General features: G+C 36.6%; 1 protein-coding gene across 1 annotated transcript in view; it reads left to right on the top strand.

Moving 5' to 3' along the window:
• Nucleotides 1-10,305: 10,305 nt before the first annotated feature.
• The window catches only part of LOC120627826 (RNA-binding protein 24-like), a 55,804-nt gene continuing 48,768 nt past the window's right edge, over nt 10,306-17,341 (top strand). Inside the window, exon 1 of the mRNA XM_039895894.1 lies at nt 10,306-10,711. Coding sequence (XP_039751828.1) covers nt 10,490-10,711 — 222 coding nt within the window. The 5' untranslated portion in view covers nt 10,306-10,489. The remainder of the gene's footprint in view (nt 10,712-17,341) is intronic.

Here is a 17,341-nt window from a genome sequence, read left to right as displayed (position 1 = left end):
TGCCAATGCATAAGTTTAAAGAATTTGTTAAAACACATTTAATACAGCGAGGTTACTATACAATTAATGAATTTCTTAATGACAAGGTTGCTTGAAGGCATCCGGCTCCGCTTTCAGCTCTCACAAGATGGAAAAATGAATGTTAAAATATTAATTATTGTTGTTGGAATAGAGCCACTGCTGAGTTTCTTGCCGGCTTCTTCTCGGTAGAATCTGCCTTCCGAACCGGTGGTAGAGTCACTACAAACAGACAGACTTGACGTTTTAAAAGTGCTTATATTAGGCCTACTTGAAATAAATGAATTTTAAATTTTGAATTTTGAATATCGTCGCTCCATATATTATAGATTGTTTTTCCTCTATTTCTTTTATTCTACTTCAATTATTATCTTGTATTTAAACTTGTTGTTTTGACCCTTAAGGTATAAGTAAACGAACATTTAAATAGTTGCATGTTTTGATGTTCAAGCGTAATAATTAATAACGTTGTTATGATTATAGATGACGAAATAGTCCTCGGTCTCAATCAGTGACGATCTAGAATGACTCATTTTCAGTTGACAAAAGGTCAGGAGTAATGGCGGACTCATATCCAACTATTGAATCATACCTTTGAATACGAATTGTCGTTTAATTTTGTGTGAATGCATTGTGAAACTTAGATATGAATTTCCGTGGATATAACGATCATCACACAATGTCCACTCAACATCCACTCGACTGAAACAAAAGTATTGAAATGTCGTGTAACATTGTGTTGTTTGAAGTGTATGGCCCATTGGCAAAGCGTGGTGCACTCGAAGTATAATTGCCTTCAAACATCAAATTGGCCTAACACCGCCTCGACTCAAGTTAAAGCATTGAAATCCGTCTGGCATGGCACCACGCTGTATCTCATTAACTGTGGTAGTTAGACCGTTGACAGCTATAACAACAAATAAGTACTAAAAAACCTAAAGTCAATCATGAAAGATAGACGTATGCTGTCCACGACTTTTTTCAGAAATTTTAAAGGGGAAAAACTTTGTCATACATGATTTTCATCACGAGGTATCACGGACTTTTTCTAGATCGACTGTAGGCAGATATTTTCGTAACTATTAAATTCTACACAATATATAAATAAGCAAAATACCTATATGACCTGATATGAAAAAGAATCACGATTGCGCATTTTTTTACAGGCTGGTATCTCAATAATCCTAAGGATGCCTGGAAGAGATCGCTACTAAGCGATAAGGCCGCCCTTTGTATCCTACTTTTAAATTTTTTTTTTGTTGTGTCCATTGTTTTTTTTTCCTATTTGTGGTGTACAAATAAAGTGTATAAATAAATAAAAATAAATAAATAATAATTTTGGATAAACTAACTTTCTGATGGTAAAAATAAAAATATTAAAATAGGTTCAGTAGTTTGAGAGTTTAGTTACGATTTTAAATAAATAACGAAACAAATCTTTCCTCTTTATAATAGAGCGGACAAGCGGCTCTCATTCCGATTTAGCTTAGGAAGTGGTCAATGTGATGCAAAACATACAGGGGTAAATTAACATTTAGAATTGTATACAACTAAATCATATTGTATCGCCTTCTTGGTCTTATTTCTATCAAGAAGTTCTCAGCAATTGGTACGGGGCAAGATTTACTAAAATTATAAATGTGAAAGATTGGATGTTTCATGTTCGCTAAAACAAACCCAAATGATGCTCAAAACCCCTCAATGCCTGAATCGCTGCTTGGCGGCACGTCTTTCTTCTAGGTACCTACCAGGCAAAAATATTTCTTCTTTTAGTTTTAACTTTTAGTTTTGATTTTCCAATAGTTACCCTCCTTTAAAGAGACGTTCAATAGTTTACCTGTGTATAATAAGTACGTACACATGATACATTGAATGCTGTCATGAAATCAGTTATAGCATCATCTTATACCTACTTATTCGATGACGATGATAACGTCACTACTTAAAATAGTAGGTCTTGGCATAATTAAACCTACGTTTCTTCAATTTATTATTTCGTTTATTAAACTTTACACCAATTTGAACTGTGAGAACGCTTTAGTAGACGGAAACTTCAATAATTAGGTATGTGTAGGCATTTTTCAAGTTCCCTTGGTTTTAGTAAAATGCTGCCATCTGGTTGCAATATTAAATATTAAATTAAGCACTTAACGCCATCTAGTGTTTGTTTTCTAAATTACGTGATGATTGAGTTTCGTGATGGGAATTTGTTCAAAGAAATCTGGGAGTTCATCAATAGTTAGATAGATGGCGTTGACAGAAAATAATCAGACTTTCACGATTGGAGAGTTCAGAATGAGTTAACTGATCTTGAATAATCAAATCAGCCACCCTTACTATCAGTTGCTCATGCCTGTACATAATTCTTTAGATGTCAAGGCGGTGCACAATAATTATATTCTACCAAAATAATGACTACGTTTGACTGGCTGGATTTCGTAGGTTCCTATTTTAATTAACACGCGTTCCTCGAACATCTGTTAAAAAAAATTTTGCTTCTGAGTGTTGAAGGAGGTAATAGTTGATTTTAAAGTAATCAGAGAAAATAGTTATTCAATCGGAACAGACAATAAATGCGAAACGAAACATTTTGGTTACGGACACGATAGTATTGTACCTAATTAAAGTGCTGTTTTAGAAATTGTACTTACGATGAAAACTTTAAACCTTGACTTCGAGAATCTACATGTGTTTAGGAAGTAAGATCTTGTATTCAATTAAGTACCTATCTCCTTAACACTATTTATATTTACTTGTTTAACAAAAAGATTTTGTTTTGTTTTTGTTTTGTACGCAGCACTATTCAACTGTCATCAGCATCATTGGCACTACAGCTTCTTGTAGGCCCGGGTCTGCTCTAATCATTTTCTCCACCTATCTATATCATATACTCATGTCTTCCAGTTTCGTATCGGTATTCGATGGCTTTTTGCGTATCGGCTTTCTCCATCTAGCCAGCGCAACTTGGGATTCCCAATCGATCTTCGCCCGTCTAGCTGTTGCATTGCCTTTTTGGTTTATGTTGATAAAGAAGAAAATTGAAGAATATACAAAGAGATGCTATGCACTGAAAAAGAAGACTGATAATTCAAATTCCGAAATTCTTTATTCGTTTTGATAGGCCTATCACAGGCAGTGTCCGCAGATTGAAGCCTTCAAACATATAAAAGATTGGACGAAAACAAGAGTACTTAAGTACGTTATAGCTTATCAGAACTTTTCGACTGCTAGTTTGCATTCATTAATTACATATTGTTATTTAATTTTCATTACTATAATACATATTATGATTCAGATTGGGTGAGTACGGGGTACAATTCCAAAGAGGATACAAATACTGAGGTACAATTTAAAGAATGAAATGCAAATGCCATAGATACTTATCATAGACAAAACATAACAAAACAAAAAAGTTTAATACAATAGTGACCATTGTATTATATTAAAGCTAACTTATGGCACAAATAACATCTAGAACATGTCAAGCGTAACGCAAAATTTCAGATTAGATCAATAAAAAACTTCCATATCCTACCATCTGCGTACCCCAATAGACACACTAGGGTAGTCCCGCTGCGGCAGCTGGCGTCGCACGCGCACGACACAAAGGCCGATCAATGAACTCACCCCCCACCCTTAGGGCAGCTAGGGTTCATATATTTGACCTCCCTTTTGGAGGACTAAAAAGATATTCTATATTATCATCAACTAGACTAAATAAAGGCCAATGAAAAGTAAGAGATAGTAGAGTTGTATGTTACAGAGCTCGTCTGGGGACGCTTCTACTACTAATACTACCATGCTATTTCTGCCGCCATTGCTATGTTCCGGTCGGAAGGGCTTGATTGCCAGTGTAATTACAGGCACATAAGACTTAACACCTACGCGTCAGGATAACAGATGGACGACGAGGAACACAGAAAGACGCTTTGTAAGACGCGGCCTTGTATGGCCAGCGAAGAGTTGCTCTGTTTATATAAAGTATAAAATTTAATTCAGTTTTCATTTAATTTAGCATTTTAATTTAATTTAATTTAATTTAATTTAGTTATATAATTACTGAAAAACGTAGCGCGCGTCGCCATTTGTCAGTTCAGTTGTATGCTGGAGCAGCCTAATATATATAATGCTAAGTTTGCCGCCAATTACCATATCGATATTTTATTGTTACCTATGTAACTACATACATATATCTAACTTAAAAATTAAGCATGGCAATTAAGTTATTTATGATTATTATTATTTTATAGTCGTAGTTTGGTTTCGAAACCCGACGGGGAAATTTTGGAAATTATTTTCGGCTTTAGTTTCCTACTGTAAAATACGTGCCGCAAAACGATGGATACGATGTCGCATACAAACCGATTGGAGGTATGACTTATAGCAACCATGCTCCTAACAGGTTTGCCCGCTACCGTCTTAGACTTCATCATCACATTACATGAGATAAGATTTCAATCAAGGGTTGACTTGTAGTGGAATAAAAAAAAACCTCACATCTAACGGTTGGCACAGTGTGCAGCGATTCTGCTTTCTGAGTCCATGGCCGTGTGTTCGATTCCCAAAACTGAAAAGTGTTTGTGTGATGAGCGTGGATGTTTTTCAGTGTCTGGGTGTTTATCTGTGTATTATTTAAGTATTTATGTGTATTATATTCATAAAAATATTCATAAGTCATCTTAGGTACCAATAACACAAGCTTCGCTTACTTTGGGGCTAGATGGCGATGTGTGTATTGTCGTAGTATATTTATTTATTATTTATTAACGTAGTGTGTTAATAGTAACGTAGAGAGACATGGTTATCGTGTTCGGATTAGTACGATGTAAATGGGACGATCCTAAAAATAAAAAAGATATGGGACCCCTTGTTACTTACCTAGCGTGCTTTTCACCGAAAAGGTTCATTGAATCCTTAAAAGGGAAGGTTACACAAGAGATACTAGAACAGCTGATCCTTTCGAAATCTTACAAAAAACACAAATAGTTTTTTTTTTTAATTTCAAACAAACTGTTTCGCCTAAACAAAGCGATTCAATTTAAGAAGCAATCTTTTGGTAACCAACGGGCTGGGTAGCGTTGGCACTTTCGTCACCATTCACATACAACAGTGGAAAACACATTTAATTATTCGTGGCTACTACTTGATTGATGAATTCCTTAACGACGAGGCTGCTTGGAAGCAGCCCGCTCCACTCCTATCTTTTACAAGACAGAGAAATTGTAAAACTGTAAATTGATGTTGCAATAGAGTACCTAATCTGCTGAGTCTCTTGCCGGGTCTTCTCGGTAGAATCTGCCTTCCGAACCGGTAGTAGAGTGACGCCAATTCATTAAGTTTCCCAACAACTTGCCAACTGAACAAAACGCATAATTTGACAGTAACAGGTGTATACCTCGTTTGTTCGCTTAAGTAGTTTGTGCGTCGGCTACTTCAAAGAGTGGACAACTACATTGGTGCGTCGCGATCGCAACTAATACTTATTATACATATTATATATAGTATTTTTAATTTTTTTTTTTTAGAATTTAAGTTGGAACCCCGGCATGCAACTCTAACTTGTTTGACATCGCCAAGAAGTTATAATATATAGATATGACAACAAAGTAGTTGCTCTCTTTACAACGGATTTGTATTTCATGAAATGCAATAGGTAGCGGGTGTAGACATAACGGTGTTTGATGGAACGTGGTTTGTAAGGTTTCCTGAATTATGGTAGACTGTGAATAGAACAGTTTGTACGTAACATATACCTAACTAAGTACCTTGCTACAAATCATTATCATTCATCACCGGCCTTATTTCGCTAACAGGCCTTGGCTTTTTTAAACATTTATAACGACTAATGTCCTTTTTCACCAAGCCTAGGCATCGCCTAAATCAAATGCCTAATGATTTAGCCTATGACTACAAAAAAATATACGTTTCAACAACTCTTAGGTTGGTTCTAACCTATTGCTTAACGGTTGATGTATGCCTAGGGATCTCCTTAGATAAGGCATTACTTATTTATTGCATTACCTTGTTCCGAACAACGAATAATTTGTTCGTCGTTAGTAAAAATGGGCATATGACACCGCGAGGTTAAGGTAAATCTGCATCGTTTATAGTCTCATACAAGTGTATCGTACCTGTATTTATATCCAAATACCAAACAACGCAATGTCCTTAACATTGGCTCTGAATAAAATATAATTTTAATAATTTTTTGAAAACTATTTATTGCTAAAATTAAAATTATCAGCACATTTTTAAAACGCCAATTTTATCTTATTAAAGTACGAATCTTCTAATTGAAAATAACGAGAGATTGCAATAGTAAAAAGACTCGTAGGACACATGGACAAATTACGAGAAAGAGGTGAACCGCCAAATCCGACTGATGGGCAGCGTTCGGAAAACTTCGTGACATCTTTTGGTCTAAAATCCCTCAGTACCTGAAGACCAATCTACCAGTGATCTGTAACTTGGTGCTTGATAAGATTGATGAGTCATTCAGCGGGTGATAGAGAGAACTATCTTAGGGTTAGGAGTATCTGTACGTGATCAAATGAGGTGACCCATCGTAGAATTAAAGTTACCGCTATAGCACAACGAGTTGCGAAGTTGAAATGGCAATGAGCGGGGCACTACAAAAGACCGACTGCATGAGGTAGTTTGTAGTGCCAAGGCTAAAAGTTTTAGTAAAAGGAAGATATAGATACATATATATAAATCTATGCAGATGAGGTGAAACTATTCAAAATATTTTCCTGGAATCATTGATCCCACATTCAGAGAAATTACTCTAAGAGTTCCTATATAAATATGCGGTTGCGACCTACAACTTACGACAACATAATACCTACTTGTAACATGACGACAAAAAAAAGATTAATTTGCACCATCGCTCACACGCTCACAATATGATGTTATTATATCGAGTCATTACAATAATTATTAGTTTTGGTAACTTTTATTGTATGTTACCTTAATATTATCTCTTTAATGCCATTGTTCCACGTTATGGCACAACAGGTCTTCTTCAGAGATAAATACTGACCGCCGGCCGGACGTCGACCTTCCTTGGGAATAATGTTTTTGTTGGCAGAATAACCCCCTTTCAGTTTAAAGGGATAGTGTTGTATTCTTCTTTTAAACTCAAAGTTAGTTAGTCTCCATTAGACAACGTCCGCATGATGCCTTTCCGGACCCTTTCTGAGAGTTCCTGTAGCGCAGATTTGTTGTAATAAAGCCTCCATAAAATTAAAACCTCCATACAAATAAATAAACACTCGTTGTAATAAAGTCCCCGCCGTGTCGTTCAGGTTACTTTTCTACAACGTGTAAATTAAAACCGAAATATTACTTCACATGCTTTAGAGTTACATTATTTACTGTCTCTGAGACTTATCTGTATAACCGAAACGTTACCTAATAGTTTTTGAGTAAAGAAGTGCCATATTTTTAACTGAAAGAAATCAGATATAGCCCTAACATCACATGCAAAATTAAAATCAAGTGACTCCTGTCACTTTATTAGGTACGATTCGCGTAGCGTAGGTACTATGCGCGTGTCGGCCTTTTATCTTCAATAGGGTTGCCATGAGTAAATACTTAAAATGTTTTGCATTAGTTGGAATGGAAGAATAGTAATTGATTTATATTTTTACAAGGTGATCCATTTTGGCCACCTGAATTTTGAATAAGACAGCACTGGAAAATGGGTTACCGGTTGCAAAAAATTTGTTGTAATAACCGAGTGCTGTTACGAATTATGGAAAAGAATAAATAGGGGATGAAAGTCAACCTATCTGCAACTTTGGAGCTATTGTGACAGAGCTCATCCGAGAAAGTACCGCCATACCTATTTTGGCCGCCAAGCAGCAATGCTGTGTTCCGGTCATACATGGACATGAGGTTTGGGTGTGACCTACGCCACAGGTTGATGGACACAGGGTGATATTTTGTAGGACATGTTTCTTGCATGCCCTGCAAAATTTTGCCCTTTTTATAGGTTAGGTTAGGTTTTCCATTTACCATAGGTAGGCCATCCGCTTGATCCGTTTGGTAATCGTGGGCAACAGGAAATTATAATTAAAATTTGAATGATTATGATATGTTTATGATAAAAAAAATATTACACAACACACTGGTAGATATTTCGATATCTGGATATCTCTATAATAATCAGGTATTTTTTTATATGTACCTACTTATGTATATATAAAATACACCACGCATTCTAATCACAGATAACTATGATAAAGCTTTGACGTTATCTACCTGGGTACTTTTAATGCACAAATCCTTATAAAAAAACGTTACGATCTCGAGATAAGAGCGCATTCCTATATATAGGTATAGATGCCGGATGTTTACCCTGGCGTCAGTAAATATTGGTTTCGGAGCTATGATGTTGATGTCTTGGGTAGTGAATAACCGTCAATCGTGAATAAGAAGTTCTCAAGTGTTTACGAAAACTAAACCATGTACAGGCGAGATTTAGTGTTGATGAAGTTCTACTGCTTAGCAGACGAAGGTAGGTATTTCGTTTTTGCTAAGTTCTGGCAGCAATCACATTGGTTTTTTACTGTCTTTGTTGACAGCAATAAATAAGTCTTCTTTTAAACCCTCTTTATTTACGCACCACTACAAATTAAGAAAATTAAGATGGAACAGAAAAACACAGATAGTTAAGCAGAATAGTGCTTAGACAACCCGTCAAGCTCTTAGCATGAGGCAACCAAAAGGATGTACCTATTATTTGAAATTTAATTATTAAATAACTAAATTAGTAATACATACAAAAGGCGGCCTTATCACTTTCTATCGGTCTCTCACCGGCAGCATATGAGCCAGAACCCGAGATAGTGTAAAATTAAAACCTACATACAAATACATATACCTACCTAGTTCGCACAAGTGAAATAAAATACTTTGTGCTGACGGAAAATTTGTTTTCTTCTGACCATATAGTCTATAGATATAATAATATAATATAATTCATTGTACATTAGTTGACCATTTTGACTGTAACCAAATATGTTGTTGTTGGAAGGTTTTAATGGGCAAAACAGTGAAGTGCCAAGTTTAATATTCTGCCAAGTTTAGTGCTTCTGTTCCGTTCTAAATATTTTGTCGCAAAAGTGTTCAATACCCAGTGAAGGTGGTTTATGAAATGTCTGTTTAAAAGTAGGTCACCAGTCTTTCACGGTCAAAGTTAAAAATATATCTGGTAATTAATCTTATACCTCTTCCAACAGATCGTGTTTTGGTATTTATATTGGTCACTTGCTATCTATGGGATACTTGCCATAGAAAAAAGCGCATAAAGCCTATAGAGGTTATGACTTCGGCCTCCTTTTTAGAAGGATTGCTTTGGTCGCTGGCTTTTGATCGCTAAACTTTTCGGAGTTATATGCGTTTTAAAATAGAGGAAAACAACATCGTAAAGTAACTTGCATGCCTGGGAGTTATCCATAACGTTCTCATAGGGTGTGAAATCTTCCAATTTGCTCTTTGCTAGCGGTGGTCGACGGCCTCACCTTCTTATTTTGAGAGGAAACCAGTTCCGTCTAGTGTGTCGGTAATGGGTTGATAATGACGAATATTTACCGGGTTCATATGAAAGGTCGTAGTTACCTAGGCGATGTGGTAAGGTACCATCGATACGTTGTAAAATACCTACTTTGTCGGAGCGTTTCTTATTAGGTAAATAAGATGTAAAGAAGTCTCTAGAAGACTTGCTTTACCGGCTCAACCAAATTCGATAAATTGTGTGGCACATATCTGTGTTGCTGAAGAGGATGACTAAATGCTAGAGTGGAAACCCTAAAGCTGAAAACGCTGTGCCATAAGATAGAATGGAGCGTCCATTAGGTGGATATACAATTTTAAGCGAGACGATGGAAACAAGCTCATGCGACTTCGAAAGTAAACTATCTAGGTACATTTGCGTGACTTCCTGTGACGGGGCAACTTAGATCCAGTCAATTTCAACCGAGCTGAAGGGAGTCGCTGGACACAAGCGCAAGCGACTTAGAAAGTCTACTAGGTACATTGTGACCGAACAACTTCGCGGTTATCTACTGTAAAAGTACGTCTTAAGTTATAAAGCGTAGTAAGAGCGGTGATAACGAGGCATATCATTAAGCCGAATGTGATGGAGGGTAGCAGGCTGCGAGGCAGTAGGTAGGGCAACGCATGTGGCCCGGCGGGACGGTGCCTCCGCATCTGGTACCGGCGGGGGGAGCGCGGCGGGGGTTAAAATTAGTACCGGAGCGCCACGTGCGCCGAGTCCGACCGCCGAGGGCGACCGAGCGAACGCGTAGCAAGCTTCAGTTCGCGCACGACTACCAAACACGTCGCTCACCCGTTCACGGTCCACCCCAGTGTTTACTAAACCCACGCTCGTGCGTATTTGATCCGCTGCAGCGGACAGTGATCGCGAAGTGCAACGGTGGCCGGCGCGACGGAGGCGGTGCAAGGCATGTTGATGGCGGGCGGTTTGCCGGCCGACTCCGAGGGCTTACTGACCCTCGGTGCTCTCCCCGGACAGAAGGACACCACTTGGACGAAACTCTTCGTTGGCGGCCTCCCTTACCACACCACAGACAAAAGCTTGAGAGAACACTTCGCAGTGTACGGAGATATCGAAGAGGCCGTAGTCATCACAGATAGACAGACCAGCAAAAGCAGAGGATATGGATTTGTAAGCATAATTTCAGAATTTATTCCACAAATTTTAGTGTTTAATGGTCACGTTTGCGTTGTTAAATAGTTTTAACTTAATTAACACGCCGTGCGACGTGCGTATGTAAGAAATAAAGAAAATTTATTCAGCTGAAATGACACGTAAACGCGAACTGTAATGTGCCTGTACGCATTCGTGTCGCGTCGACTCTGAAACAGCGCGGGCGTATCGCATGTTTGCGTTATCGTTACCTGCTACGGCGCTACCTAGGTGTATACCTAACTACTGGATACAGTTGTGTAGTGTCGGATACACTACACAATCACACACATTCACGTTGTACGTATCGTGAAACAACATCAAACACGGAAGTTATGCCCTTGCTAGGCACCTACAGGTGTACATTATACTTCCATCACGGCACTTAGAACAGACGTAACTCAAGCGTTTTCATTTTCCAAACATTACAGTTATTAATCGTGAGCGAATACATTTGTGCAAAATATACAATACCTAAATGGATCTTCTATATTCTATCCACCAACCAATTGATCGAAATAGATGTATTTGGGTACTAGGTATTTGAACGCTGCAGACGCAAATGAAATTGATTACGAACAGTTTAATAGAATAGGCATAAGTATCTACCTACCTACGCAATATTAAGTTAAAACGTTGATAAACCGTAGCAACACCTTGGCGTTCATCAACGCGTTAAAAACGCGTTAATAAAGTAGGTATGAAAGTTTTATACCTAACCAGCAAAGTTTTAGAACAAAAATATTACTTTGAATGAATTCGATCGTCAAAAATTTTGCTCTGCCCAAATGTTTTTAGCCTAAGCTCAGTGCGGTACGCTTGGGGCTCGTGGGAAATGAATCACAACCCCATTTTCAATTCAACTAGGGTTGGGACCCTGACGGAGGGAACATGTCTCGATGCACCCTCGCTGTGACATCTAAATAGCTGTAATAATCGCAATGCGTCGATAGCAACACTCTGTAAAGAATTTTTTTTTAGAAATATGAAAGTTACCGCTTTCAAGTTACCGCTTTGTTACGCGATTCTCTTCGAGATTATCTGGTTCTAAATACCTAATAGTCTTTTTCAGATTGTGAATAAAGGAACTGTTTGAAACAGGGATTTTGAAAACGCTTTAATTTTCAGCATGTACCTACGTAAGAACTTAGATTGTTATAATATTTTGGGTCGTGAATAATAAAATAAATTGGTTTAAGGACCAAAAATTGAGTAAAGTTAATCATCATGGAACTATAAAGTTTTACAGTGTAAAAATGTTTATCTGATTACGAGAACAGTATTTTTCGGATTTCCTATATCAATATTTCTATTAGGTTTATAGCTATTTTCCGGCACCGCTAACACGCCAGCAATATTCTAATTAGGTTGGATGAAAGAGAAAAACAGATACCTAACAACGATTTAGAAGTTACCGGAGATGAAAGTAACATTTTGTAAAATAAAAAAACATGAATTTGATAGAATTACAGACCGTACGTTCTCCTTTTTTTTATCTTATCTACATTTTTAACCAGATGATGTATTACTTTATAAATTCCCACCATTAGAGATTGAAAAATTCATGTATACCCATTCTCGAATGAGTTTTCTCGGCAACGTTGATGGTATTTATGAGTTTCAATACTATAACATTAGAGTAAAATAAACTGATTAAATGATTACTATTTTTCTTACAATGTTATAAATGTATGACTTTATACAAGGAGCTTTTGGTCCACCTCTGACATTATAGTATTACTAGCGACCCGCCCCGGCTACGCACGTATGAAACGTAGATACTAATGTGAGGCAGTTTAGAGCGATTAGTAAAATTATGATTGTGATGTGTAGGTACTACATATAAACCATCCTATTGCGTCTTTTTCTGAACGCTGTATTAAAATTCGTGGCTCAGCTTAAAAGATCTAAGCGTACGAACAGTGAGAGCAACTTTGTTTTATACATTACATAGTAGATGTAACGATAAAGAAAGATAATTCACGAGAGCTATCAATGTTGAAGAGACGTCTAACCTGTAGTTACTTAAGGTACTGATCCAAACCATGAGATATCTGATCAATCGTGTAATTTTTTACTCGATATGGCAAATTTTTTGAGGTTATCAGATTATATGCGCACCAAAATGAGTCCAAACCCGTCAGTATCAAGTACTGAACAAATAGTTTTCTATGTAAAAAAAAGTGATACAAGAAGCCTGGTCTTATTAAACAATTTAGCTTTGTGGATTCTGCATAAACCTAGCCTAGATAGATTACGGTGTAAGGTTTTTAATATCATAATTAAAATGGACCCTGGTGCTATAGTAATACGGGTTAAATATGAGAATTGTGTTGAACAATTGGTTAGCTCAGCGAGCACCGAGGCGGTATGACGGGACGTGCATAAGTACGTGTTAAAGACAAAAGACCGACATCTGATACTGTGCGGGCGAAGAACGGGTCGTGTGTACAGCAAAAAAAAAAAAATTATGTTAGAGAAAATTTGTAGAAAATTTCCACTTTTATCAATATTCAGTAGACTCGAAAGCTTTTGGAGATATAAGGGAATATAGGTACTTCTTTTGCAAGTACTATCTTTCTATTTAGATAGAAGATGCATCTTCTTCCACCATTTAAGCTCTTACCCAGGGTTATTCCTGATGTCTTATCCTAGGTATGGGATGAATAAATACACTTTTATTGTTAACTAAACTAAACAGATATAAAGAAAAACAAACAAAAATGAGCGTAAAACATGTTCCATAATATTATGCTGTAATATATTTTATGTCTTGAAGCTCATTTGGATTGGCATAAGTTTTTTTTTAGTAAATTTCTATACGTATTTCACGTGGATGTTTTTCTATGAAACTCAAAAAATCATTAGAATCTACTCAATAGTTTTCGTGTGACCTATTTAATCAACCAAATTTTGTGGTGAGGTAGATGATGTTTTACACCTACTAATGGCGTGTGTTCGGAATCACAGCTTGAGAGAAACACTAACCTACGAACTGAATATTAATTTTATGAACATTGGCATTTTTAATTCTATTATTAGCGAACCGTTGAGCACTTTGGCAATGAAACTTTATAGATTCGTTGGTGATTCTCTCAAATTGTTGTAGTTTAAGATTTTTGTTTATTTAGGATTCATATTGTGTGTAACGATGGGGCTGACATATAGGTAACCTATAAAAGTCCCTTAAAAAAATAGAATAAAAAAAAAAAAAAAACCAAATTTTAATATTCTGCATATACATATTGAAAGTGCTTTAAAATTTGAGTGAGTTAGTCAGTCAATCATGAGGTAAAAGCTGATTTCGAACCTATCAGGTATCTTAGAAATTTCTTAATTATTTCGTGATTTTATAATCCATTCATCTCATCTTTCACTAGCATAACGATCGTGTAATAAAGGAATTATTATATTATATTATTATAATTATAAAAGAGATAGTATAATAGCAAATTGGCCTTAAGCTATTATTTGGCACATTTACACTATAAAGAGGTACAGTAGTGGCTGCAATGTTTTTGGCCGCCCTGAACTACGCACAAGCTCATTTCAAGGCGACCAAAACTTTGGAGATTGAATAAATTCCATTCATTCATGAATTTAAATACAGTTTTATTGTACAGCACATCAAAATAATAAAAAAAAAACTTTGTAAAAATAAAGTTAACATTGTGTTAGCAATAGCATTTGGCGACTACTGTACTAATCTAAAAAAAAAATGTAGAGATTAAATATAAAATCTAATCAAATTTTAAAATTAATTAAAAATGTAATTCAAATTTTTTATAATTAATTTATCGTTTCAAAAATATCGCCAAACGTGAGGATAGTAAGAGTAATTTTGCCTTTAACAAAACATCCGCACGAAAACCTCTGCATTCGGTAAACCGAATGCAGAGAAGATATTTATAAGATGTAACAGTCGCAAGATTATAAGCAGGTCGTAATAATTTGTTAGGTCCTCCACATTTTAATTAGTAACCAGGTGCTATATAAACATTTTTCCAGAAAAAAAAATCGGTCAATCTCGTTGTTTTCATTTCATTTCCAAAATAAATGGTGTGGTCGCTTGTTTCTAGCGGCTCCTAGCAACTCGTTTCATGTCGTCTGTACATCTCGTTGGGGGCCGACCAATACTACGATTTCCGTTGCGGGTTCGCCATTCTAGCACCTTGGGACCCCAACGTCCATCGGCTCCAAGCTATGTGCCGCGCTCATTGCGACTTCAGCTACGTGACTCGTTGAGCTATCCCGGTAACTCTAGCTCTTCTTCTTATGAGGCCCATAATAAGACAATCACGTTTCAAACGCGAGTAAGGACGTACGGATCTTAAGCAGTATGGAACGTCTAAATTATTTTATGAGAGACGAGTTCATTGCTGAGGATGACGATTAGAACAGTTCAATTGCGTACTTATGAAAGTTATTTGGTATTTAATTTAAAATCTCTGATACTCAAAACAATATAGAAACACTCTTAAAAAAGAATGGAACGTTGAGTATAAACTTCCAGTCAATCTAAAATACGGACATGTTACCAACTTACTATTGTAACTTTGGTCTTTAATATGCTACAATACTGTTAAGACATGCCATTAGCATAAGTGATATCGATGTGTATTATGGGACCTCGCTTTGGATAAATAACTACACGTAAAACAATAAAGTTTTACATTTAATCGACTCATTGATATGCGTTGATGAATATTAAGCAATTAATAGTTGAGGCGTGACTGCTACATTGGATGCAGATAGTGGGTATATAACTCTTTTCGATTGTATTCTTTATGCGTATTGAAATAAAGACCCCAGGGTTTGGGATCTAGATATGGAAGTGCGCAATTGGAATGCTGGGCGTATCTGAGCAAGGCACGCCTCCCGCTACGGGTACTACGGCGTAGTATTTTTTTTCAGGGGTGCCTATTATCACTTATTTCATTATATATTAAATTAAGAAGCCATTTATTACACAACTACCATTGGTATTTTTTTAAATATTTAATAATTTACGTGCATTCCTATTTTCTCTCTCTCACTCTTTAGTCGGTCCCTCATGAAAGAGGACCGTGTTCTCTGCTATGGCGAGTAATCTTGTTATATATGATCTCTCTCCATCGGGTCGTCTTTGGCCATTTTTATTGCACCAGTTTCTCTTAGTTGACCACCGCGTTGGAGATCTGCCACGTGTGATATGTCCAAATTAACTCAGGATGCGCTGAAGAAAGATGGTAGAAAGACGTGTAATATTTTTTTTATTAATGTACAAATGCGTCTACCAAAACAACTCCTTGGTCTGCCTCTTTTTCCTTTACCGTTATGTGCTTCCCGTTCTGTAACTATTTTCGTCCACTTAGAATCATTCATTCTAGAAATTTTAAACCTAACAACATCGGAAAGTCCCCATTACTATATCAGAAAACAAATGTTTTTGTACTTCTTGCGTAACTTTGTTACACTGTCCTTCGAATGTACCTACTGCATGAAAAAACTTTTTTTGAGTTTGGTTAAAAATTACGTGACTAAAATTTTTAAAGTAAATTAACCATTTTTGTTAAAAGGTTTCATTCAGCACGGCAGGAGACAATTATTTTTTTTTTATTTATAAGTACTCTTTATTTGTACACTACATTATTCAGAAAAACAAAGAAAAACAAAAAACCTTAAAGAATGTAGTAGCATACAAAAGCCGGCCTTATCGCTAAGTAGCGATCTCTGCCAGGCAACCTTAGGATTAGGAAAACGAAATTATCTCTTCGGGGAAAGGATACAAATTTATCTTCTCCCAAATCTTTATCAACTCTCAGAGCATTGGCGTACAAGTAGAAATAATTTCCAAATAATATATATCAGGCTAAACTTCTTCTATTCCATGTTCCCGTGCATTAGCAGATGGACACGTAAATTATATCTCCTGCCAGGGGATTTAATTTACGTGTCCGATTTTTTTTTTATCTCCTGCCTGTACTATCACTAGCGTCCTGCAAGTGATATAAATAAATAAAAAGAAATACTTTAAAAGATAAGAAGGTTAAAAAATATGGAAAGAGAACAATTGAATTTAGGTTTCATGATCCCTAACATGTAACCTCAATTCAAATCTAATGAGCATAAAACAAAAAATTACAAAAACAGCAAGACTTTGCAGAGCGTGCAAGGAACACGTCCTGCATCGTGCCACCCTGTGCCCATCAACCTGGCCCCTGGGGCGTAGGTGTCAAACGTCATGTTCCTGTAATTACACCGGCAACCACGCCCTTCAGACCGGAACACAGTATTGCAACTATCACTTCCCCGGACGAGATCTGTCACAAAAAGCTCCCTACTACTTCTCTATTACGTATACAGAACGGTTACCAAGCGCAAAAAACAAGATGCTAAAAACTTGTTTACTATATTCGATAGCCGTTTTTATGTCGGACTTCAGGTCAAGGTTATGTTCTATCCTAACGTTGTACTTACAGGAAATAAAAGATTGGATGCGAAGTTTTAAGAGTTCAGTGGTGTCATAGTAGTAGGTGTCATACATGCGCCAATCTGTCCGAGAGCCATTAAGAAGCCTAGAATTGTTAATAAGTTAGCTTAATTGAAATAAATCACTAGAGGCTGCTA

The sequence above is a fragment of the Pararge aegeria genome, chromosome 2 (genome assembly GCF_905163445.1).
Source record: "Pararge aegeria chromosome 2, ilParAegt1.1, whole genome shotgun sequence".
Lineage (NCBI taxonomy): Eukaryota > Metazoa > Arthropoda > Insecta > Lepidoptera > Nymphalidae > Pararge > Pararge aegeria.
Note: the sequence above shows the minus strand (reverse complement) of the source record. Positions and strands in the feature narration are given on the sequence as shown.